Source organism: Melanotaenia boesemani, chromosome 5 (genome assembly GCF_017639745.1).
Source record: "Melanotaenia boesemani isolate fMelBoe1 chromosome 5, fMelBoe1.pri, whole genome shotgun sequence".
Taxonomy (NCBI): Eukaryota; Metazoa; Chordata; class Actinopteri; order Atheriniformes; family Melanotaeniidae; genus Melanotaenia; species Melanotaenia boesemani.
The window spans coordinates 16,001,809-16,028,822 of NC_055686.1; the positions used below are offsets into that span (position 1 = coordinate 16,001,809).

Here is a 27,014-nt window from a genome sequence, read left to right on the forward strand (position 1 = left end):
ATTTTTATTCGGAAAGGTACATTTCTTCCTCTGATGTCTGATGTTACCCCATCCTTTCAGGTTTAAATAATAGCCTGCTAATAGATAGAAAAGCACTCCCCGCCCACTCTACCCTCCGCTTCTCCTCCACTTTCCCAATTCTTTATTTCGTCTCCATGAGAATGAGTTTTTTTCATTGCTCTGCACCCCCTGTTTGTTGCCTTAGCAACTTTTGATCATTCGTCTTGTAAGCACAACAAAGACGAAATGACATGAAGAGATGAAAAGTCGAAAGATAACAAACTCAGCTAAGAAATTATGGGCGTAGAAAAAGGGACCATTGTAGTTTTTTAATTTGAGCCTTTCTTCTAAGGATTTGTTTTCCTGCTGTTACGTGACTGTAAGTTGTGATTACATTCCCAATTATTTGCCTCCTCTTCTTTAAAAAATTACTCCATTCCTTGAGAGTTTATTGTCAGTCCAAAGCATCAACCATGGTGATTGCGTCTCCATCTGTGAGACGCATGGCCATTGTTTGATCTTTAATTAATAAACCAAAACATTCATTGGCCAAGTGGATTATGAGGCAAATCACATTTTGGTGCTGTCATGGTCTGCCTCACAAAGAGAAAGATGCCAGACAGACAGCTGAGCGACAGTCAGAGAGCTGAAATAAAGATGAAAAAGAATTAAAAGGAGGATAAAAAAAGCACACGTGCCTTTATTCTGTCTTTTCTGCCCTTTCCCTCTTTTGTCTCCTTCCTCTTCAAGCCTTTTGACTCTTATTCTCTCCTTTTACTCTTCCTCCCATATTCCTCTTTTTCTTCATCTCCTCTAATGTCAGAGCAGTCAAAGTTAAGTAGCTTAAGTCAACATTTTTAATAAGTTTTTAAGCTTTCTGTGTATGTTTTAGTGCGCTTGCAGTTGTTTCTCATGCGTGAAGTGTCAGCTGTGGAGAAAAATCAATGTGGAGCCACCGTCTGTTGTTTGCCTTTTGATATTTTTTATCTATACTACTGTAATATGACTTGAAAGGCTTCACGCACATACATACTCTCACTTCAGTGTAAAGAACCTGCAGCTTCCCCCAAACACAATTTTTTAACCCATTTTTAATCCTTGCCTCTGGCTCTTCTTACTCTTCCAACCCTTTAATTGTGCCTTAGTGCTGCTTTTACACAGTAAAGGAATCTATTGATTTGTGGGTCCGAGTCAAAGCCAAAACGTGACAATAAAAGTTTTGGTGCTGAGCTTTGAAAGGGATGCTGTGACACTAAAATACAAAACAAAGTAGTCCTTTTTAGCTTTGGCTGTAAAATGGTGATTCTGTTTGTGTCGGTCTGTCTGTTTTTCCACCTCATTGTTCTTTTTTTCTCCTCCTCCTTGCATCAGCCTATTTTTAACACAATACTATCTTTTAGCGTCCCTGTCACTCCTTATTTCTGTTACCCCTCATTCTTTACTTCTTCACACTGCATCTTCCCCCTGTGGTTGTTTTTGCAAACCTGCTCTTCCAGCAATTTTCTCTGCCAAGTATATACACACTCAAACACATACACACACACACACGCACACACACTGTGGCTGTTGTTGTGCACCCACATGTATTTAAACTAAGTGTGGATACACACCCTGACTCTTGCCAGTGAAGCCCTGTGAACAAACCTCTGTGGACTACACTCACCCTGTAATCACGGGAGCTGTAGTAACAGGCTACTGGTTTCCCTGCACCTCCATGGTCACTGCCGCCCCTTTCCATCTGCATCAGGCCCCACATTTAAACTGGCCTCCACCCTGTATTGTGGAGACCACATTAAAGGCCTGACTAGTAAGTTCACAGACCACCACACTGGTGGGGAACCTCCAGGGTGTGTCAGCTGGTGTTCTACTTTTTCATTTATGTCCCCTGCAAGTTGTTTTTGTAGTCTTTTTAAACTTTCCATATGTCATGCTTTCAATATGGGACACAGAATTGATTAGATTAATGATGTTACACTGGGAGTGTTTCTGTGAATAAGTAAAGCCATATCTACAGTGACTAGCAATCATTGCCTCACACCAGCTCTCTTGTTTTTTACTATGTAAAAAGAGGTTTCTATAAATAAATCACTAGTGTTTTAAAGTTAGGTTTCCTGTTATTTCTTTTTAAAAAAAGATAAACAAGGAAAATATTTGTTTGCTTGTTTTTTAATCAGATATTTACTTTCCCACCATCTAAAACTACTACAGTCCTTCCACATCCTTTACCTTGAAGCAATGAAGTTCATATAACCATGCATATCTTTTTGAACATATAGCTTCTGTTTTATCATGAACATCATTTAAGGCAGGTATAATTGCCTGCTTCTCAGTAGTCAGGATTTTATGCTTTTTACTGTATTGTACTGTAAAATGATAACTTTCTCAGTTTCAGAGCATATATTTCAGTGGTTGAAGTCGCCGCCAACTTCAAAATTCCCAAAAAGAAAAGAACACAACCCAATTTGAAGCCCCCTAGGTTTAAAAACATGCAATTTAAATTCACATCCAGTTCTGAAGTGGATTTCTTTATCACACTTCCAGGTCAGAGTATACACATCCAGACTCCTCATTATCGTTATCCAAAGTCATTTGCTCTTAAGTTTGATATTAGTAGTTTTTCATTAGCTATGTAGTTCACATAACTAGAGAAAGAATGAAGCTAATAACGCTCTAGCAATTACTTGTACATATATATAGATAGATAGATAGATAGATAGATAGATAGATAGATAGATAGATAGATAGATAGATAGATAGATAGATAGATAGATAGATAGATAGATAGATAGATATGTGTGCGTGTGTCTGTGCAGCAAATATGTGAGGATATTCTTTGTTGTGTTTTTTTGTTTGATTGTTTGTTTGTTTTTTATCCATGATGACTACAATATAAACCAGCAAGTTGCTCATTATGTTCTGTAGTGCAGATTTTTTTTAACAACCCAGGCCAATTCACCACATGAGTCACAATGAGAATAAAAAAAAGAAAAAGGCAATCTGTACCAGCTGCCCATGGCTATATTTCAGTCTGGTGTGTCGTATTCTGAGCTGGGCAATAATATACTTAGATGGTTATTCTGCTGATGTCTAATGAAACTCAAAGAAGACAAAGGTGGATTGAAGTGAGTGGGTCACTCCATGCCCCAGTACAGGCCAACATTAACAGAGGTATAAATCTGTAAAAGAAATTGCAGTGTTTGTACCCTTTGTGCTGTTTTTATAAAAAGATTGTGCAAACTTGTTGTGGGAAAAGGCTAAATTGTGTATTTGTATGGGGATGTTACTAGTTTGTTACTAATTAATGTCCCAAATCTTTATCCAGTTGTTTGTTTGGTATAAAACATGTAACCATAGAATTTCATGACGAGAAAGACAGATATTCAAAATAACAAAAGCTTGTCAGTCTCATAAACTTACAGTATTTAATTTCTAGGAGGATATTTTACAGTTGAATTTACATGGAGTTTTTCCTTTGTTAGTTCTGGACTTTCAAATTGTTTTATAGGAACATTTGACTTCTGTCCGTTCAAATACAAGAAATACTACTTTTATGCCATGTTGTCTCTTCTTCTGCTTTGATCATCTTGCTGATATACTGAAGGCATAGCCTCAAAGTCCACAACAGTTTACCCTCCAATTGTTTACAAGGGATTCAGCCTGAGCAGTGACCTCTGTTTGTGCACAGCTCGATGCTGCTATGAGGGCAGTAACAAGCTAATGAAGTGAAATGATAATTCAGCCTCAGACTATTTGGGATCACTGAAACCAGACAACAGAAACAGATGCTATTATAGAAAGAGTTGATTTTAACAGTCATAAGACTTGTTTCTCATGCAAGGTTGTTAAATTAAATAAAATAATTTTCCTCATTTTACAAGGTGCTTCATCAAAAATCATCACATTCTGCCTTAATTAGTTTTTTGTAGCAGTGTTTGTATTTGCTGCAAAGTATTTAAAGCATTATACATTTTATGTAACGATACGATGTGAGCCACTGTAATACACTTTATTGCCTCTTTAAATTTGTCTTGGATTTAAGTGCTGTTACGTTAGCCACCTTAACAAAATCAATGAGTAGAAACACAATAACAAACCCAATCATTTACATACAACCGTCCACCCACACGACAGAAATCATAAATATATTGGACAATACCCATTTGGGATAAAAAGAAAACATCAAAACTAAAAAGGAATAAAACCTAATGCTTGGCCCACACAGCCCCGATGGAGATATTGCACATCCATCTTGCATTCTTCAACCTCCAGTACATCTTTCTATGAAACCTGGATTGGAAACTGAAGTTGGAAGCTCACAAATTTTATTTGTTTCAGTGTAAATGCTAGCTAAATCAGCTTTCATAGGTTAGCTGACACACTACAATGAGAAAACAAACATGTAAGCAGACAACTAGACTCAAATTTAAGTAAACACCTTCCTCAATTAGGATTGTGCTGTTAATTGTCCTCGTCTTCATTCTTCTTCTGCTTTCCCTTCCTGATCCTCTTCTTCTTCTCTGGTGTGTTTCTTTCGCTGGTCGCATGCCAGCTATTCTGCTCAGCACTGCCTCTGCGATTTCCGGTGGTATTGCACCGTTTTCTGCATCAAGCGACAGATAGCTAAGCTCCCTGGGAACAGACCAAATTACATGCGTTATTGACACACAAGACGGACAAAACTGTTGTCTATCTGCACATCCGTCTTCTGCGGTGAGCATGAATGGGCTTTTAAGCTGCAGTGCATTGAGCTCTCCCAGTTGATGTATTTTTGAACTTTACATGTGCACTGTATGTTAATTAGGCCAGAATCAACAAACAACCTTCTGGCACACTCCCTTGTCTCCTCAAAACTCATTACAAATTAATAAACCTTCTACTGTTCTCAGGGAAGCTCAGTTTAATGAAAATAACTGACGGAGGAGTTTTGCAAACGCACCAGAAATCACAGAGCCTTCCATGGAAATGAATGTCCTTCTGGTTGACTTGCATATTTAGCAGAAATCAAGTAGGCATTTTAAGCTTTATAGTCGGTCATTTAAGATGAACTATTATCAGTCTCACAGAAGGTAAATAGTAAATTTTACAGCCACGTACACGACCATGCTGGAGAGTAACCCAATGAAAAAAACCGTCCTGTTTTGGGTCTTAATCCAGAGCTTGAGAAACTTTGCTATGACATGATGAATGCACGCTGCTGTGGAAGAGTGATGAGCCAGTTCCTGACTGCACCACCTCAGGGTTATCTGGTATGATACACACACACAGAGACACACAGAGTGATGTCAGAGTGATTAAATCACTAATAGCTTGTGGAGGAGACGTTGTGACTCACACAGGCTCTCTATCTCCACTCACATCTCCTCCTTCTCAGAGCACTCTCCACTGTAGTTCTTCTTCCCTCTTTGAGACTCCTTTAAACTCATTGTCTGCTTCATCATCCTGCCAACCCATTTCCCTTCATTCACCTGCTTGATTTTCCTTCTTTCTTCCTTAATTCTCTGCCAACTGTCTTCTTCTTTATCCAGGCATCCAGCCTGATCCATACAGTCAGGTCCATATATACTGTATTTGTACACTGACACAAGTTTTCTTATTTTAGCCGTTTTCCAAAACATATTCCAGATGAAGTTATTTAAATGATATGGACCAGATCCCATCTTTATTTTGAGAGCATTCACTTCCAAAAAGGGCACTCGTAAAGTTGGGAACTCAATGTCCATGGAGGATAGCAGAAGTGGATGTTTGCAGGGTCCTTTCCATAGTGATGAAAACCCCTTCACAACATCCACCCTAGTGAAGAACACTCTCCAGAAAGTCGGTCAACCAGTTTATAATTCTACCATAAAGAGAAAACTTTATGGTAGATTTAATCTACCATGAAAAGAAGACCCTCAGAGGAAAAATAGAGAGAGTTTTTTAAGGCAAAAAAGTGGAATATTCTGACTAGTCGGTCAATCATCAGATCTCAACATGAATTAGCCCTGAATTTGAACTTGCTGAGACAAAACGTAAAGCAGAAAGACCCACAAACAGACAACAACTGAAGACAGATGCAGTAAAGGTCAGGCAAAGGACCGCAAAGGAGAAAACACAGGGTTTGGTGATGTTCATGGGTTCCTGACTTTAGGCAGTCATTGTCTGCAAAGGATTCTCAACAAAGTATTAAAAAAACCCAGTTTTATTTATGGTAATGTTAATTGTCCAATTACTTTTGAGCCCCTGAAATGAGGAGATTTCACATAAAAATGGTTGCAATTCTTAAGTTCACACGATATTTTTTCAACCTCTTGAATTAAACCTGAAAGTCTGCGTTTCAATTACATCTCAGTTGTTTAATTTCAAACCCAATGTGGTGGCATGCTGAGCCCAAATCATGAAAACTGCTTTACTGTCCAAATACTTATGGGCCTAACTGTACGTCTGTCACTCATCCTTCTTCACTTGTATTAATCTCCTTTTTCTTTTTTTTTTTTTTGCCCTCCAACCTCTGCTTGGGCCGTCCTCCCTACCTGCCATCTCTTATTTTTTATTTGTTCCATCACACACATTGTCTCTGTCTCCCTCTTCATTTCACAGGATGATATATCACCCTCCCTTCATTTTAATGTTCATCCATCCGTTCCCTCTCACCCCTCTTCCATACTCCACTTTTTAATACTTAAAAATTTGCCCTTCAGTTTTATCGTCCCCTATTTTATCAAATTTCCACCTGCATCTCTCCTGAAAGGTTTCTATTGTTATCTGTAAAAGCAAGTAAAAGGTAAAACTTGAGCAACCAAATTCACACTTTAAAATAGACACCCATATATGCCCCCACGCATCTGAACTCTCTTTTAAAACACTCAGTATATTAATCCATAGTTTTGTGATCAGGGAATTGTTTTACTATCTTAGATACATTGCTAGCATAGCTCAGTGAAGAGACTATCTTCAACTTTTAATGTTCAGCAAATAGTGAATCACAGATGAAGGTTAAACAGAATTTAATTAACTCTGTAAGCAGAGGAAAAAGATAAAATTTCAAAACCCAAAGAAGAAAAGATGCATTTAGAAACATCCACAAAGCAGCGATGACTAAGTGCAAAATAAATAAGAGATAAAAACATGGACAGACCTGCGGCAAGCACCTCTAGCCACAGGCACACTATTAGTTATTGTATAAAGCAAGTTTAAGGACCTCGCTTTATTCAACGAATAAAGAACTGTAAGAACGGTAATGTTGAACATACATGTGAGTGTCTGTAACTGACAGAAGTGTATGATGTAGCCTAATCTTTCATGTAAAATAACAGGATGAAGTGATAACTTCAGGTAAATGTACAGTTAAGCAAGTAAAACATGTACCTGAGGGAATCAACCTAATCAGGCTGATATTAGCCTCCTTCTATACTTTATATATAATCAATGGCACACTAGAAGAGTGGTTCTCAAACTGTTTCTACCGTGCCCCCCTTTTGGAGGAATAAACATGCCAGTTACCTCTTTCTCGATATTTCTCTATTTCTTTTCTCCCTTCCATGTGTTCAGTAAATCCAGATTTCTTCTTTATTGGCGGTTGGCAAAACTGAATTGGTGCATTACTGCCACCAAGTGGTCTGGAGTGTGGACCAGAATATTTTCCAAGAGCCCAAGTTGTCTAAACATTAGTTTGTCTGCTACATTTTCCCAATCCCATGAGCACTCCCTTTCATTTTCAGTTTGAAAATCACTGGACTAGGATAAGCTACAAGTCCCCGACAGTGACCTTTGAATTTTTGTTTTGGTTAATTTGGGGTACATTTTCCTAGTTAAGACTAAGTAATGAAACAAGGCAATCAACAAGGCAAGGCATTTAACCCTCTCCCTAAAGTTGTTTCCATTCCAGCTGTTGGATAGCAAGTTTTTTTTTTCAAAACAGGCAGATAACTAATTCAATGGAGGGTATATATTTCTTTGCTTATAACTGTCTCCATCTCCATTCATCTTTTTTTTATCCACTTCTTCCACACAGTGGTTGCCATCTTTCCATTCTGTTTAATGGAGAGTCTGATATTCTGTTTAACCTGCTGTAGTTTATACAGCTACTCTGTACAACACAAATGCCTTAACCCAGTCTTCTGTTCAGCTGGTAATACCACATTAATGTGATCTCATGTTAATAGAAAAATAAACTGCAACATTTTGTCATTTGAATCAGGTTAAAAGTTTGTTATTCTACTTTTCTAATGATTTTAAAGTGTAATTTAGAATTAATATACTGTATATTACAGTACCATTTGATGGATAATTAAATTCTTCACAGCTCATTCACTATCTTCACTTTTATTTCCCCTGATAGACAATGATAAAAACCTCTTATGACCTGGTTATAAAAACACTTGTGGAGGTATTCTGAGTGATGGGTAAAAGTTAGATAGGTGGATGAAGGGTAAGTAGGAGGAGACTGGAAGTGTCAGAAGAAGATGAATAGGTTTCTGGGGCTGGAAGTAAATGGGAAGACAGAAAAGAGAACCAGAGCGATAAAGTTGAAGAGATGCCGAGTTGGAAAGGAAAAGAGAATTGAGTCATTGGGAGAAAGAAGGAGAAGAAAGGGCACATGCAGGTGGGAAGAAGATGAAAATGGGGGCAAATAACAGCTAGAGGGCGGAGAGGAAAACAAATAGGACTGGAGGAAAGAGGAAGATGAGGGGGCACATTTGGTAGGGCCAACTGTTGGCACCCTGGGTGGTAATAGTGGGATGAGAAGAGGGAAGGAGGAGGAGTGAGTGAAGGAGAGTGGAGGGGAATAGAGAGAATTGGCAGATTTCCCTGTGCCAGGGGAAGAGAGAGAAATACGATGAGTGTGTGTGTTTGTGAGTGAAAACCTTTGGCTGGCAGATAAACACAGGCCTGGCAGTGGTTGACATGGTAATTTATATGTCCCACTGGTTAAAAGTCGTCACCTTGAGCTGTTAATGGCAGTCAATCAACAGAAAGTGTGATTAGATATACAGTACACAACATTTTCTGAACTTGTGAGGACAATGTTTATTTTCCAAACGGCAACTATGAACTGACCACTGAGTTATATTAACATCAATATAGATCAAGGCAGAATTACAAACTGGATACAGTGAATAAGCTAATAAAAGCTACATGCTAGCTGAATCATAGCATAACAGCTTAAACAGTGTTTTCCTGCTTAAACATTATTGGATGCTGTAAGCTGGAAAGCTAACATTAGCATTCAGCTCAAAGCACCACAGCGCCTGTTAGCATGACTATTGAATATTAGCTCAAATTTTCATGCTAGCCTGTCTGAAATATCATGTGAGTCGGGGCACAAGCTCTTTTTATTATTGCTATCTATCCAGGCATCACACCAACTACTTCAGCTTAGCTCTATAAAATAAAATGCCTTCTTAATCTGAAGATACAGTAATATTCAGTATTTGCGTAGTTTGAGTTTAAACATTCCAGCATCAATGAAAGTGAGAAATATTAGGTTTTTGGAAAGAAAAGGCGTGGATTTTGCAAGGTGTTCACTTTATCCCTGGTGTCCCTTAGCAAAAAGTTTGTTTAGGGAAAGTTACTCGAATGCAGTGGCTCTCAAACTTTTTGTACTGTGCCCCCCCCCCCCCCCCCCCCCCCCACCCCCCACCCCCCACCCCCTTTGGAGGAATAAACATTCTCAGCTTCAAAATTCAATTGAGTTCATTACAGCTCCATCAAATGCAAATTTATGAATTGTTTGCTTGTTTTTTATTCTGCTGATATTCAGAAAAATAGTATCTATGATATTCCTCTGCCAATTCTAAGAACAGTAAATAATGTCAATAAATGTCTGATTAAATAGCATTATAAAATAATTAAAGGAATGTTTGCACCTTTTTAAACTCAGGCATCATACCGTGAAACATAGCAACTAACAAAAAAATATACTGTATGATAGTGTCAAATAGTGACGGAATTAGGTGAACAACTGCAAGCAACATAAGTAGAAACAAATGAAGTAAACCAAATGTTCAGTCCAAACTGCATACAGCAGAAGGTATTGAAGCAGATTTTCTTTAGTGCTTTGAGATTCTTTAAACAGCTTGTTTCTCCACGGCAGCTCCTTTTTTTGACCAGAACATAAATATACAATGAGCAGCATTAAAACATACATGAGAACAGACGAGAAGGGATACATGGAGGAGAAGGGAGATAAAAGAAAATTGGATGACAACAGATGAGGAAGAATAAATGCCTTATACTTGTTCTTTTTTTTTTTTTTTTTTGTTTGTTTTGTTTTTTGCAACCAGGATCAAAATGCAGAACCGATAAAAATGATTTGCAATGGTTCTCAGGTTTTACTGACATAATTTTTGATCTTTTACATCTTTCTGGTTTATTTAGTTTTCCTTAAAAATAATTGTACACTTTCTATTTTACTTCCTCTGTCTCCATCTGTGGTCGGTATATAGCTGATATATCTTTAATCGTTACATTTATTTGTTTGTCATTTTTTCCCCCATTTCAGATTTTTTTACTTATTTCAGATGTCTCTTTTCTGTCATTTTCTATACAAACATCTAATTTTTTTGTCTTCTATCCTCACTTCCACCCATCTACTGTATGTCTCCATGCATCTTTCCACTGTGTGAAAAAATATGGCATTGTATAATTTATGGGTACTAAAATGTATTCATGGCATTGAACTGCCAGCCAATACATTTAATAAACATTTTCCAAAACACATCAACAAAGTCGCGTCGGCCGCTTTACCTTCGCAGTGGAAACCTGATAACAACAACCTTGTTGTTTAACATAGTCAACATTAAAGGTCATGCATAGCTATGAATGTATTATTATAGATGCTTTTGGGTCCAAGTTATTTGTTTAAAGATGCAACAAACTTTTTGTTTGTTATTTTTATTAGTACACCCTCTTTAATTTTCTTTCTTTCTTTTCTTTTTTTAAATTAGATTTTACATTCAGATTAGTCTGTTTTCTGGTTTGGATGCAATGTTCAGAGAGATTATATCAAATATAAAGAACTACCTCTAACGGTGCATATGTGTTGTCAAAGTATTTTTCCTAGCCTAAGAAGAACTTTACTTGAAATACCTATTCTACCAAGAGAAGCCACCTATATTTTATAGTTCTGTGAGCTATAACAAGGCAGCACTTCTCCTATAGTCTCTTTTTTGTCTTTTTTATGTTATTTCAGGGTTGGACTACAGATTGAATGCAGTATATACACTGGTGACATCTACTGTACTTTCTGTACTTTTGCTTTTATTTTCAAGTAAAAATCACTGACCTTCCCAACAGGTGGGCTGATGCTCTAAACCTGCATGCACACATCATACCATCTACTAAATATTATAATTTAAATATAACTGCCGCCGAACAGGGAATTAATTCTTGTCACTTTGTTACAGTCTACTGTCATCCAGAGCTGAACTGTGCACGCTACTTCTTCTCAGCAAAGCAAGCTATTACATAAACTATTATATAAAGTCAAAATATTTGGTCAAACCCCTGATCCATAATGATTGAGGCACATCAAAAACCTCTTATCTGATTCAAAGATGCCCAGGAGGAAGCGTGATTGCCTTCTGAGACTATGAGAACTGTGATTCTTTCATACCCAAACTCTCCTTCGTTTGGAAGGCTGTAGTGCTGTTATATTTATTTTCTGCCTGTATAAATGGCTTTACAAAAATAACTTTATAAACCAAACAAGGAGAATAAAATGTCATTTTGAAAAAGCAAGAATCTGAATCTATGTCTTCTATCACTGACATCATGAAACTGAGCTTCAGTAATCTCATAAATAAATGCTATTTCATTTCCTCTCAGTCACTCTAACTGTATTTCCTTTAAATATTAATACTTCTTCTTTCCCTCCGCTTCTTCTTTTTAGTTGCTAACATTTGAATACTGTTTAGTGCATCCTCCTAGGACCATCTTCAAGTGTCTCCTCACGCACTACAGAGGTAGAAAAACATATGGAACGATACAGCATTTTCATTTAGGACACATAACCACTCAGACAAGCAGCATTTTCTTTCTTTTTTCTTTTTTTTTCATACTTTCCACCTTTAATTTTAAGCACATTTATATTAAATTGAACCAGAAAAACATCTGCAAGTTGAAACCCCGCTAGTGCAACCCTAGTGGATTGTTACGTGTCAGTCTTTTCTTTGGAGCAGCTGAATATCCCCGCCTTCATTCATGCAAATGAAATTTATTAAATGTGAAGAGGTGGCGAGAGAGGAAGTGTGAGGGTGGATGATGATCAGAGGAGAAATAAAAGTGGGTTAGCGTGTGTAATGTCATTCAAGTGTGCAGGATTTATGCTATACTGCTGTCACTTCACTAGCATGTATGCATACTGCATGTTGGTGCTGGCGCCTGTCTATTCTATTTGCTTTCTGTTACAAACTTCATGTGGGCGACATTTAAGATCAAATCTTATCACTCTCCTCTTTCAGTTCCATCCTTTACTCTATTGTCATTATTCTTTTTACCTTTCCCTTCTTTTCTTTCTCATACTTGCTTCTTTTTTCTTTTCCCTTTTCTTTTTCTTTGCTCTTCCTCCATAATTTGATCAATAAAGCTCTCTTCCTCTTTCTGCTGCCTATGCTTTATACACTTATATTTATTATTTTCCCTCAACCCTTTCTTCCATCATCTCACTTCATCCCTCTTTTTTCTTTCATTTCCAAAGGAGCACAGAGGAAAAGAAGCTCCTTATGGAATATAGTACACTTGGCAGAGATTGTGTCTGTTTGTGGAAAAGTGTGCACAAAGTGATTTGTGACATAGTTTAATATTGTTTTTTTATGTGGAGGCGGCTTCGTTAGCATGCACATACTGCATGTGTTTTTCAGGCTTATCTAAGACAGATTTAAACATTTACAATATGTAAAGTGTGAAGTGTGTAAGCTAATGTACTGCACACTACAGAGGGAAAGGGGTTGTCTTCAGAGTTTTCAAGCATTACATAAATTTATTCCCTGCTGTTTCCTATTATGATCATGTTTTTTGGTGGCCTCCATTATTTCAATGTATACTGATGCCACAGCTTGTGATTTACCCAAAACTAGCATCTGTTGGATCTTCTCCAAGTAAACAAGCACCAGCTGTTGCAAATTAGTCATTGAAGTACTCTGTATACTCCATAACAGTATTCCAGTTCATTTTATGATAATAATAAGGTACCAACCATGTATTTTTATTTTAACACATGCTGGTGAGTCACTTGTTCCCAGATTGTATTAAATTTCCTGTGTGACTGGCAGTGGAAAGTCTTTTGAATTTCTGTTGTTTTTGCCCAGTTGATATTGTTTTTATTCCCTCTCCCTTCATAAGCTGGTTTCTGTCACTTCCTTGTCCTCTTGTATTTCCTTTCTCACCTTTTCTAATCCTCCTGTGTCCATAATTTCCTTCATTTATCTTTCTCACCCTCAAAGCATCTCCTTTAACTATCCATCTCTGCCCTCCCACGCATTTCAGAGTTGCAACTTTATTACTCACCACAGCTGGAGACCACTTAGAAGGACTGTGTATGTGGATGAAACAGTATATGTGTTTTGTGATTCCTCATTATGCATTCCACAACATCATTAAGAGGGACAATACCCCTCCCTTTAAGGGCTTTTATCTTATTCATTGTCTGTTCCCCCTCACATCCCCACCTGCTTTGTTTGTGCTGCTGTCACTCAAATGAGAAGATCTAAATGAAGGCTCTTTAAACCAACCTGCTTTTGTAGAAGCTTTTTTTTTTTTTTTAGAAATATTTAGACATGCTTTTATAATTTTGATGATGGAAAACTCTCCAGTTGTGACTGTAGTTTCTATACTGTAAATCTGAAAAGCCAAACTGTTATTTTTTAATAATAGAAATACTCTTTTTTTAATGGGTTTATGGTCTCTTGATTCTCCATAGCTGCCTGCTGTAATCTACCATACTAACGTAACTTTAAAAAACAAGGACATATTTTTCTCACTCTTATGTGAAAAAAGGAAGTGTGGCTAATTTCAATATAATTTCAAGGTCTTTTCACACATGATAAGTAACATTAATGACTTTGTCAGTCAGAGCAATGGCATTCAATCATTCACACACTGATCGCTTTTGTTAATTTTCATCATCCTTCATTCAGACATCCCTGTGAAAACAACAACACACACACACACACACACACACAAACAAAAAAAACAAAAAAACAGAGCAAACCAATGTGCAAGATTGGACAGTAAATAAATAAAATCTATAGTGTTGTAATAGTCAGTGTTTTTTTTTTTTTTTTTTTCAAAATATCATATGTAGTCCTGTGATGGACTGGTGACCTGTCCAAGGTCTCATCTTGTTGCAGCTGGGCTTGTTTCCAGACCCCTGCACAACAGATCGATGGATGTCAAATCTACATCAAATTTAACATTAGTGTCCCAATCATGTATTCCTTGTGTAAAACATATTGATGGTGAATGAAAGCATCTAAAAATGTTTTTTTTTTTTTTTAGATGTTTCAGCATTTTGAACAGTGTTATAGATGTGAGGGTTTGATTGCACTGACAGAAACATCCATCCATCCATTGTTTATTGTCACGAATGGAGGTGGGGGTGAGGACCCAAATGCAGGCAGGAGGCAGAACTGGTGCAGGTAAAAGGTTTATTTCCCAGGAACACAAGACAGGCAACCATAGACGACGCGGATAAACTCCAGAGAACAAAAACCAAACATGACAAAAATGAGGATCTGACAATGAATGACTGAAAACCGGGAGTACTTATACACAGAGGGAGTAACAAGACACAGGTGAAGTGGATGACTAATCAGACCAGGTGAACTAACGAGGCAGGAACAGAAAACCACAGGAACACAAGAGGGAAAACCAAGCATGACAAAACTGAAAACTAAAGCATGAACATAACTACAAACCAAGAACATGACCAAACTAATCATGACAAAAACCAAAATCCTAAACAATCAAAACACCCACCAAAACCCAGAAACCGTGACAGAACCCCCCCCCTCAAGGGCCGGATACCAGACGGCCCAACAAAGTCCACAAAAGAGAAAAACCCCAAGCAGGCCACCCAGGGTGGGCGGAGGGGGCCCGGAGGAGGGACCGACCAAAACAAGACAGGCCCCAGGACAAAGTTCAGGGGGAGCCACCTGGAGGCAGAACAGACGGCAGGATTAGGCCAGGAGGCCGGCCGGGGGGCCGGACGGACCGGGGCAGAACCTCCGGTGGATGGCCCGGAGGCCGTGCAGACAGCCGGATCAGTTCAGGCGGCCGGCCAGGGGGCCGGACGGACCGGGGCAGAACCTCCGGAGGACGACCCGGAGGCCGTGCAGACAGCAGGATCAGTTCAGGCGGCCGGCCAGGGGGCCGGACGGACCGGGGCAGAACCTCCGGAGGACGACCCGGAGGCCGTGCAGACAGCAGGATCAGTTCAGGCGGCCGGCCAGGGGGCCGGACGGACCGGGGCAGAACCTCCGGAGGACGACCCGGAGGCTGTGCAGACAGCAGGCTCCGGTCAGGAGGCCGGCCAGGGGGCCGGACGGACCGGGGCAGAACCTCCAGAGGACGACCCGGAGGACGCACAGACAGGTTTCCAGGCAGACGGGCAGGCTTGGACTGGCGCTCTGGAGGACGGGCAGGCTTGGACTGGATCTCTGGACGGGCAGGCTTGGACTGGATCTCTGGAGGACGGGCAGGCTTGGACTGGATCTCTGGAGGACGGGCAGGCTTGGACTGGATCTCTGGAGGACGGGCAGGCTTGGACTGGATCTCTGGAGGACGGGCAGGCTTGGACTGGATCTCTGGAGGACGGGCAGGCTTGGACTGGATCTCTGGAGGACGGGCAGGCTTGGACTGGATCTCTGGAGGACGGGCAGGCTTGGACTGGATCTCTGGAGGACGGGCAGGCTTGGACTGGATCTCTGGAGGCAGACGGGCAGGCTTGGACTGGATCTCTGGAGGCAGACGGGCAGGCTTGGACTGGATCTCTGGAGGCAGACGGGCAGACTGGAGCTCTGGGTCGGGCACCAGTAGTGGGTAAGGGGCGTCTCGACCCGAGACCCCCTCGGAAACAGGAATCAGAAGAGAAGCATCACCACTGAAGACCCCCTCAGGAACAGGGACCAGAAGAGAGGCGTCACCACTGGAGACCCCCTCAGGGACAGGGACCAGAAGAGAGGCGTCACCACTGGAGACCCCCTCAGGGACAGGGACCAGAAGAGAGGCGTCACCACTGGAGACCCCCTCAGGGACAGGGACCAGAAGAGAGGCGTCACCACTGGAGACCCCCCTCAGGGACAGGGACCAGGAGAGAGGCGTCACCACTGGAGACCCCCTCAGGGACAGGGACCAGAAGAGAGACGTCACCACTGGAGACCCCCTCAGGGACAGGGACCAGAAGAGGAGCGTCACAATCGTTGACCCCCTCAGGAACTGGGACCAGAAGAGAGGCGTCACAACCAGAGACCCCCTCAGGGACAGGAACCAGAAGAGGAGCGTCACAACCAGAGACCCCCTCAGGGACAGGAACCAGAAGAGACGGGCAGGACCTGGGCACCGGCATGGGACGCTGCAGAGCAGGGCAGGACCTCGGAGCTGGCGTCGGACGCTGCAGAGCAGGGCAGGACCTCGGAGCTGGCGTCGGACGCTGCAGAGCAGGGCAGGACCTCGGAGCTGGCGTCGGACGCTGCAGAGCAGGGCAGGACCTCGGACCAGGTGTGGAGAGCTGGGGCGCTGGAGCAGACCTAGGAGCAGGCGTGGAGACCTGGGGCACTGGAACTGGAGGCGAAACTGGAGGCGTGGGCCTGGGAGCCCGTGACGACACCCGTGACCGTGGAGCTGATGGCGTCACTCGAGACGTGAAGCGATGAGCCGGCGTCGACCTCCGAGACCTGGCCTGCCCCAGTGGTTTTGGGCTAATCGCCAATCTGGTTCCCCAGAACGGCGACCACTCTGGATATTCCAGCGGCTCAGGCTCCGTGTCCAGTCCAAGGAGCATTCCCACCAGTTCATTTGACGTCATGTACTCGATGGGCTGCCGCCCCTGGTGCCTGGACGTCCTCCTCCTCCTGGACCTTGTGGGAGGAGGATCAGGAAACCACAGGTCTGGCTCCTCCACCGTTGGGAACCAGTCAGCAACCTCAGAACCGTAAAACTGATACCAAGCCATCAAACCTGCTGGGTCCAGTTGTGGTCAGATCCTACTGTCACGAATGGAGGTGGGGGTGAGGACCCAAATGCAGGCAGGAGGCAGAACTGGTGCAGGTAAAAGGTTTATTTCCCAGGAACACAAGACAGGCAACCATAGACGACGGGGATAAACTCCAGAGAACAAAAACCAAACATGACAAAAATGAGGATCTGACAATGAATGACTGAAAACCGGGAGTACTTATACACAGAGGGAGTAACAAGACACAGGTGAAGTGGATGACTAATCAGACCAGGTGAACTAACGAGGCAGGAACAGAAAACCACAGGAACACAAGAGGGAAAACCAAGCATGACAAAACTGAAAACTAAAGCATGAACATAAGAACTACAAACCAAGAACATGACCAAACTAATCATGACAAAAACCAAAATCCTAAACAATCAAAACACCCACCAAAACCCAGAAACCGTGACAGTTTATAGCCACTGATTGTCTACACCCACTTATTCTGATGCAGGGTTACAGGGGGGTTGGAGCCTTTATTAGCTGCAAAGAAGCAAAAGGCAGGACACACCCTGGACAGCCTTCCAGTCCATGAGAACACAGAGAGGCAGACAACCACTCATGCTAACACTCACTCATATTCGAATCATCAAACATAACGTGTTTTTGGACTGTGAAGGAAAGACAGAGTTTCCTGCCTGTGGCTGACAAGGTGTAAATGCAAATGTACAACAGTAAAACTACAACTGTTAATTAATAACTATATTATGATAGCAACTATGTCAGTGTCATGTGGGAGAGAACCCACATGTGCTCAGGCATAACACACAATTTACCCCATAGTATAAACAGAGAGTAAATTATTTATTAAAAAGTTTTTAAAAGTGATATGTATATGTTACTTGCGCCAACCTGGTTAGATTTTAATCTTAAAATGCATCAGAAAATAGCGGGGAGGACTTCACATGATAACAAATTGAGTTGTCATCATATTAATGGAGAGCAGTGCAGTTCTGAAAGGGCTTAGGATACAAGGCACAACATGGCACAGATTCATTTCACCTTTTCAACACCAGCTTAGAAGTGGTTTTAACGGTTGGAAAGTGGAGTCCCAAATGCCTGTTGGATGCATTTACATTCAGCTCATTTTTCTTTTTAAATTACTGTAAAACAGCCACCAAAGACAACGAGGTCAGTTAACAGTGATGAGATTGTGGCTAATTTCTTCATTTATGTAGAAATCCCCCCCCCCCCCTATGTACTACCATAAAACTGTGACACAGTGTAACTTTAAAGTAAGGTGTATGAATACCCCAGCTAAACTATGAAAGTCTGTAGAGACTGTTTCCTCCCTTTTGGACCACAGTGACATTTATTTTGGTAATCCTATTTGTTGATATTAATATTTATTATAATCTTGGTGGCCACCTGAAGGTCTGGTCAAGATATAAATCCATTTTTTCTTTTCTCCTCTTCATCACTCTGAGCCAGATTTGTCCCTACGTTGTTTTCCAATTTCACACATCAGGATATATTTTTTAACATTTTGGCTTTATGGCATTGTAGCAGTTATCTGTGTGTGTATGTGTGTGTAAGTATGTGCATGCATCCGTGAAAGACACATTTAGAGGTTCCACCTGAAGGGAAAGAGGATAAAAGTGGATTGTGTGCATAAATCAGCCTCACTCAAGAAAATGACTCGTTAGCTGCTGCAGTTCTCATCTTAAAGTATTGTGTCCTGTTTCTAATTCCCTGAAACCACACACACATTTTGTGCACAGAGACACACACACAAACACAGCATGTCCACTGGTTGCAAATCAAAACTAGTACTGGAGCCAGATGAGGGTGGAAAGAGATGGAGACAAAGATATAAAGAGAGGTTTGATCCATTAAGTAATGCAGTGAGGTCTCAACTAATCAAATCAAGCTGTCACTTATTCATTCACTTCTGTAAGAACTTTAGAGCCACATGCAAACACTCAAACACACACACACACACACACACGCAGCGATGGTATAAAACTTCTCCATTAACTTGATTTAAAGATTCTCTTTGGGGCTTTTTAATCAACAATACCTTTTGTTGACCTTTTTTGCTCACATTGTTTTTCACTCTAATTCTGGCAGTGCACACTCTGTGTTCAGTGAACCTGCTACAGTGTTTGTGTGTGTGGGTGCATGTATGTGTGTGTGTTTTGTGTCTGTTTGTTGACAGGGTGTTGATGCTCCTCTCTAACAGAGAAACTTTCTGGGGAGCAAGTGTCAAAAAGTAACAAGGTAGAAGAGGAGAGATGAGACAGAAAGAGAGGCAGAGGTAAGGGTGGGAGAAAAGTGAAGTATTTGGGCTAGATTAGAAAACAAAAATATATTTTCAATAATAAGTATAAACCTGCAAAGCTTGCAGACCACATGCCGTGATGACTTTTACTGAATGGTTTGGTTATAGAGGCAAATAATATTAAATTAAGCAAGACAAAGAAATCTACAAATATTTCAGGAATGAATTGTGCTGGTAACTTCTGCACAAGTGAACTGTAATTTAAAACTTCAACCCAGGGCAGAAAGTAATACAACAGCAAATCTCTCCTCCTATTAGAGGTTGAGACCTTCTGCTCAGCACCAGATTGCATAAACTGTAGACATTTACATGATGCATTACAGTGTAGTTTTGGGGCTCTGAGCCTCTGATGTGTAACAGAGTAGCAGGTGTGGGAGGTGTGAGCCTAAATTTACATTCCCCTCTTTTTCATCCTGTATGAGTATATGTCCGTTCAAGTGTGGAGTGAGAAGCTGAGGATCAGCTCCATGGATTAAACCTTAGACTCTTTCACTCTTATACAGAGTGCTGTTGCAGAGCCAAAGGTGTAGCGTACTTTAGTTATAAAATGAATGACTATTATCTCAGGTTTTTTTGAGTGTCTGTTCCTACAATATGTTTTTTTTAACACTAGCTAGGTCGATCGATGCTTGACTTTGACATGACTTTTGACATGAATCTGACACCGTACATCATCACCAAGCTGCAGATGTTGACCAGTTAAACATCTGTTGGTACAGTCATTGATGTAAAGGGTTGTTTATTTCCTTGATAATCACAGCAGAATCCTCCTCGCAACTCTCATGTTTTTAAAAATGATAATGCTCATGTGTGGATCTCTATCAGCTGTTCTTAGATCATACAGGCTCCCAAGTCCTCAATGTTTGAGCCTAGCCCAAGGACCAATTTCCCAAACAATCCATTTTAAGTGAAACAACAATAGAGGGTGTGTCACTTAACACTTAACCTTAACACTACTTTTGTTCAAATGTGTTATTAAAAACTGATGTTTTATATGATATATTCAACTTCTTTCAATCTATTGCAGAACTGTATGTAACATACTGTGCAGAGGATTTATCAAAAGTGGAACAGAATAACCTTAAGTGATGAAAGTCAGAGAAACTGTGGAAATGTACAGAGGAGGTTAACAAGGGGCTGAAGAAGCAGTAATAGGAACGAGATAGATAGGCGAGGACACGTGTGAGAGCTGTCAGTGACAACTATGAATAATGAAAATGCTGCAGTCAGCGTGTTTGCCTGTATCTGTTTCTGTGCTTTGCATGCAATATGTAAACTGGCTCAGTTGGTGCATAACATGTTTATGAGCCCTCCAGGTGTTAAGTGGATACATGTGCTCATGCATATCATGCTTGTGTGCATTGAGTTGAATAGTTTGCGTGCTTGTGTTAAGATGTATGTGTGACTTTTGTACCACTAGTAAAGCATGAACTAATGCAGAGTTGACTGTCGGCTTATATAATATATACAATCTATGCAATACATACAATGTACAACATGAGAAATGTGTGTTGTGCTACGAATTGTTGTATTATGATTTGTTTATTTGTGTTTGCAAAGTAAACTGCAGTCTGTTACTGTGTGTTTGTGTATATTTGTGTCCTACTGCTGTAGTGAGGACCACATCAGTTAGATCATGGCAGGATGTGTAAAGGGAGGATATGTTTGGTTCACACCATCTGGCATCCCTTTAACAGTTAGTTTGGGAGTTAAGATTTCATTGTTGAGTAAGGTTTAGAGTTATTTTAAGGTTTGGGTTTAGGGACAAAATTGTGAGTTTCAGAGTGCATTCTGGCAATAAATGTTCTCACAAAGACAATCTCTGTATGTGTATGTATGTTTTTATCCCCACCCCCTCTCATTGAACTCAGTGTGTACTGAGTCGTAACCCTTAACATGTCAGTGGAGACTATACATTACTCATATTCCTCCTCCAGCCTCTTTCTCCATCTCTGTTGCCTCTGTTTTCCCTCCTTATCTCTCTTGCATATTCCATCCCATTTTGAGTTGTTTAAGTGCTCTTTATTTTCTGTTCTCTTTGCATTTCTTTTAACAGCCTCTACCAATTTCATTCTCATTTTATGGCTCATGTAAACCCTTTTACCATTCTTACACTTCACATTCTTCCTTGTCCACTGAGCACATACTGTATGGAGTTTACTGTGACAACAGTTACAGTTTTATTGTCAAAATTCTTGGTAATTATTCAATAATGAGTTAATATTTCCAGAGAGGGACAACAGTAAATATCAGAGTTGAACTGACAACTGTAAGTGGAGTATAACAAATGAAGCTAACTAGCAATAAGCTAGCAAAAGACTAAAGTGATAGCTTTTAAAGTGACTTACCCATTTTTTATGGTGTGATATACTATTCTGAAAGCGTGTGCTATGCTTGAGAAAAATACTTTTGAAATACAGTACACCTTTTTTTCAACCATGAAATTACTCCTCTAGAGTTCACTCGTCATTCTGACTTCTTACTAAAAAATTGTGTTGTGTTGTAAGCTTTTGCTTTGGTAGTGACCTCAGATGCAATAAAGTGGATTTGTTTAGTTTTTTTTCCCTTTATATGTCATTTTAAAAACACTTTCAACAACCTTTATTTTATTATGTATATATATATATATATATATATATATATATATATACATACCATTATATAATTATTGATTCATTCTGTGTGAAATCTTGGTCACTGAGAACACATCTGAGTGAGAATGTAGAGTATTAGAAAGACGATAACACAAGTCCTATGTGTAAATCTCATATATCTGACTATGCTCATCACAAGCTGAATTCCTTGTTCTAGAGATGTGCACTCTGTTCAGACATACTTCCACTATGCTGCTGTATCTTCTCCCTCTATGCACAAACCACCTCCTCCAAGCTGCTGTTTTGCAGTCTTATCACATGATCTATGCTTGAGCAGTTGTGCAACCTTTACTTAATAACATTCAAACATTGATTGTGTGTCTATGTGGCCCTGAAAAGCACCACAATAGACTGTTAAAAGGAGGGACTTCCTGGTACTTTTGAGCTGACCTTGAAAGCTTAGAAAGGCTCAGTTATCTACCAATTCTGATTCATTTCAATGAGACTCAAAGCCTGAGCTAAAACTATCTGATCAAGTTCATACTATCTACTTAGGTTATCAACTTTGTATTTTTTTTTTTTTTTTTTTTTTTTTTGTTTTGTTTTTTTGTAAGACTGTCTGACAAAAAATATAGACTTGAAACTAAAGCTTCTCACCTCAGGATCCTAAATAGCCAATGATCTAAAAGTCGTTTTGAAATTATCTATTAAAGGTTTTTGTCAGCAGAGGTTGTACACATGACTTTGTTGAATTATGTTTACCTAACAGTATTTGGTTTGTAAGCACAACAATCTGCTACAAGAATAACAGATATGGGATGGTTGTAGTTCAAGAAGGAGAACATTTGTCTGCCAGTGAGAAGGTTTAGAGTGTGATCCGGACTTCCTCAGACTACATGTTGAAATAACACTAAACATCAAATTGCCTCGTGTGTATACATGTGAAGAGGAAAAATATCTCTATAGCCTGTAACTCTGTGTAAACTAAGATGTGCCAAATGGGTGAATGTGACTCACAGTGTAAAAACTGTTTAAATGGTGAACAAGACGGGCAAAGTGTTAATAAAACAGTTCATTTTGCATATGCTGATCAATTGGACTTGATGCTAACAGAAAACACTGATGATTACTTACACATACAAATCCTCTAAACAAACTAGATAATAATTGCTGTGTTTCTTTAGTTATCTGTGTGCATATCCACATTTTCATCCTTAATCCTACCATTATCACTTTCAGACAGATTCAATGATTCACTTTCACCTTTAGTAAAGCTCAACTAACCTTTACAGAGTTTGCTGCAAAATCAATGAATCCAGTTAAGCGAAGCAGATGTTGTGGCTGTGCCAGTAGTAAACATATTTAACTCTAACCTTTAACTTAGCAAACTAATATAGTTAGTTAAAGAAATGCTCCTTGGTATTGAAAGCTAAGCTCAGCTAAACTTTTACATATATCTTTACAAGCTACTGTTTGTAGTATATGTTGAAGCCGATAAGCTGAGCGTTTAATCTAATCCTCTTACTTTTGCTTTAGTGCTTTTAGTTGTGGAAAGGCTATAAAAAAAAAGAAAACATGACTAATCTCACAGAGGCCTTAAAAACGCAAGGTTTAATAGACATGCTATGCCTAGTTATGGTTATTAACCTATAAAAAGATCCTTACATGGGCAAAGATTTTCAGTTTCTTTATTAAAGAATCCAGTATTGCAGTTATGTTGCATGAATTGAGATTATATCACAGCCAGATTGCTTAAAATTATAAAAGAAATGAGCTGTAAAACAGAATATAACCGCTCTGATCTCCTTCCTCCCTTTTTATTAATCTTTTTGACATGTACCTGCATGTAGTTGTGGGTATTTGTTTGTTTTTTGTTTTTTTCTTTCTTTTTTTGTCACTACAATATAAACCAAATTTTTTTTAAAATTTATTTTTCAGCATTGTTGGAAGTTGCCCTCTGAAGCTGATGCGATGCAAAAGCAAATCCAGCTAATTTTATCCACTGCTGCTGCAACAGCTAACCAATGAAAAATGTGCTTCCACTTCTATAACCCATCCACCACTTCTTTACATTCCTCGCTCCATCCTTCCAGATATTTTTTGCTTCTCAACTTTCCCTCTCCTATTTTTCCTGTTCAACCAAAGCCTATCTGCAGCAGTGAAGGATTTTATGAAAAAGCCCAGATGGAAGTGAACATTTTCTCCTCTGTCTGTCAGGCAGACAGAGATGGATGAAATTTCTGTAGAAGCACCAAAACTGCAGCACGAGTCACAGATATTTTAAACACTGATGTGTGCTGCAGGTGCTCAGACAAAAATTACATATGCATATATGGAACCTCCCATAGCAACCTGTTAAGATACATACAAGCAATTCATTTAACTATCACTCAGCATAAAACATTAATTAGAATATAAACCTTAAAGCACAAGCAGAAAAATGTGTGTATACTATGATAAAGCCAACATTATATCAGGAATAAGCGCTGAGACATGTGGACAGATTTAACCATAGAGATGAAATAATTGTTGTGTCAATCAACAAATCAACAAGCAAAAAGATCACAGAGCTGCTATGTTCCAGAGATGTGCAAGTTATCAATTGATAGCAATGTGGAGATTAATTTACAGCCACAAGTCTTGACACACCAAACGTATCACAAGCAAAGTGAGAGGAATAATTTGTCTACATTTGAGGATTCACAAACACACATTAGCTCAATTGGGCTGCAGAGGTACCTGATAGCAGAGTGGAGCCACGATGGCCCCCTCGATTCTAGGCTGAGCCCACTTTCTGCCTTTCTTTCCCTTTCTTTTCTCTACCCCGTCACACAAAAAGTGAAGGAGACTCACGACCAATGTCATAAGATGGTGTGTCAAAAATAGACTCGAAGGACTCACAAAAGTTATTTGAAAACTTTGCCGCTGGTTGCACAAGCACTTCTAGTGTAGAGCTATAGAGAGCTACAAAAATAAAGCTGAGTTGAGTTAGTGTACATTTATATTTTATGTGTATGCCTTTCACAAATCATCATGTAACACTTCAAATTTATGAGAGCTATACACATGAGGTGTGTTTTGGGGGATTTGTTAAACAATGGGGCGTAGCCCAGCTCAGAAATCTTTAAATTTTCATCTGACACTTGCATAATTTTTAAGTTATTTAAGAGTACAATGAATATAAGATGTCTTGTACCATCATTTATATAACCTTTTACAGTTTGAATTCAAAGCTCAGCTTTATTAGTCTTAGTGTGAGCAACAAACACTATGAAGACATTAGAGCCTTGATATTGTAGATAGTTTAATAGGTTTTGTATTGGTGTTAATGTGGTTATGAGACCATAATGGTACCTTTTGTTACAAACAATGAATCTCCTGTAAGTAAACAGGTTATTTGCTTACAAACATTGCTGGATGCATGTGCATCTGGGGGGCAATGGAATTACTTCCTTGTGTGAGCTGACAATACTTCTAAATGATCCAAGCTGATTTTCAATGCTGGTTGTGTTTCTGCTCTTCTTTGACATCAGCAGCATGGTGGTAATACTAGTTTCATTGGGCTCAATAGCTAATATGTTCATGACAAGTTATACATTCCAGCCTGCCATATTTAACAAAGCTGTACAAATTTAAAACCCACAGGAAACCATCTATTGTCAGGAAGTGTCGGGATTCCATTTTCTTAACATACGTGATTAAAGATTCTTTTATTTTTACAAAGTGCTGCCAAAAGTCAAACAGCCCATGATGACGAATTTATTAATACAAACAGCATGATCCAAGCTAACATAATTAGCCACAGCCACTGTCCGGGACCGAGCTGTAATCACATTTCTAAGTTAGTAATAGTATGGCATCGTTGAGCATTGCATTGGAGTATTTTACAAAGTGAGCACTGCAGAGATTTTGCTGCTGCTCTATTACCAGCCTGGATCTTCTCCTGTTTTTAGTTCCCTTCTTCTTCTAGCCGATAGGTGAAGTTTATGAGCAGGCTGAACACTGCTTTTGTCTCTTGATGCTCAACAACCTCGATGGTGATTTTGCACAGAAACTCATTCATTTGACACCTTTAATAAAAAGAATGAATTAAAAAAAGGTACCCAGCAAATTTATAATCCACATAATTACAAACAATGGATGCACCTCTTGTACTGCCTCATGCAAATATTAAAATTGCAAACATATTTCTGGACACTACTTGTCTTGCAGTTATTAATGAAGTGATCCAATCCTTATCTCACCGTCTCCAGATATTGTCCTCCCCTGAGAATGCAACTATTTCTGATTACTTCCGCTTCCACTACCTGTTAAGATTTGATTCCTGCACACACATCTGCAGAACTCCTTGAGCTGCATTTTAGGTTTGTCCTCCAGGTGCACATAATTGACAATGCCACAGAAGCAGCTGAGCTGTGCTTCGCATCACCATGCTGTGCAGCTTGAAAAAAATCTGTGTGTACCTCGGTACCTTTGCTGATTTTTGTGTGGTTTCACCCCCAAATGGTGTGAATAACTTTAGCTAGATTTATCCAAACATGTTTGCTGCAACCAGCTTCGTATTATGAGGAAGAACATTAAACTAAGAACGTATTTATATGGCATGCCCTCACTGAGTCTCATCTTTCTTGTCTCCTTTTAACAGGAAGATCATTGAGGTAAAAATAATTGATGATGAAGAGTATGAGAAGAACAAGACATTCACCATTGAGCTTGGAGAGCCGGTTCTGTTGGAGATTGGACAGAAACATGGTGGGTCTGCCTTCCTGTCTGCTTTGAGTGTGTGTTTGTCTCTTTGTGTGTTAGGCTATCAAAAGACAATTTTAAGAACTTGTGAAGGGCAACAAGGACTGGGTGACAGAATGAAGTATTTATTTAACTGACTTTCCATCCGAGTGCACATCTGTCGCTTAAAAACAGGGTGAGACCTGCACTGATTACC

At 39.8% G+C, this 27,014-nt stretch overlaps 1 protein-coding gene across 2 annotated transcripts in view; it reads left to right on the forward strand.

Annotated features, from left to right (window-relative positions):
- Positions 1 to 27,014, forward strand: part of slc8a4b (solute carrier family 8 member 4b) — a 121,672-nt gene that overhangs the window by 74,922 nt on the left and 19,736 nt on the right. For both annotated transcript variants that reach the window (XM_041986414.1, XM_041986415.1), the window contains exon 12: positions 26,718 to 26,824. In XM_041986414.1, the coding sequence (XP_041842348.1) occupies positions 26,718 to 26,824 (107 nt within the window). The remainder of the gene's footprint in view (positions 1 to 26,717; positions 26,825 to 27,014) is intronic.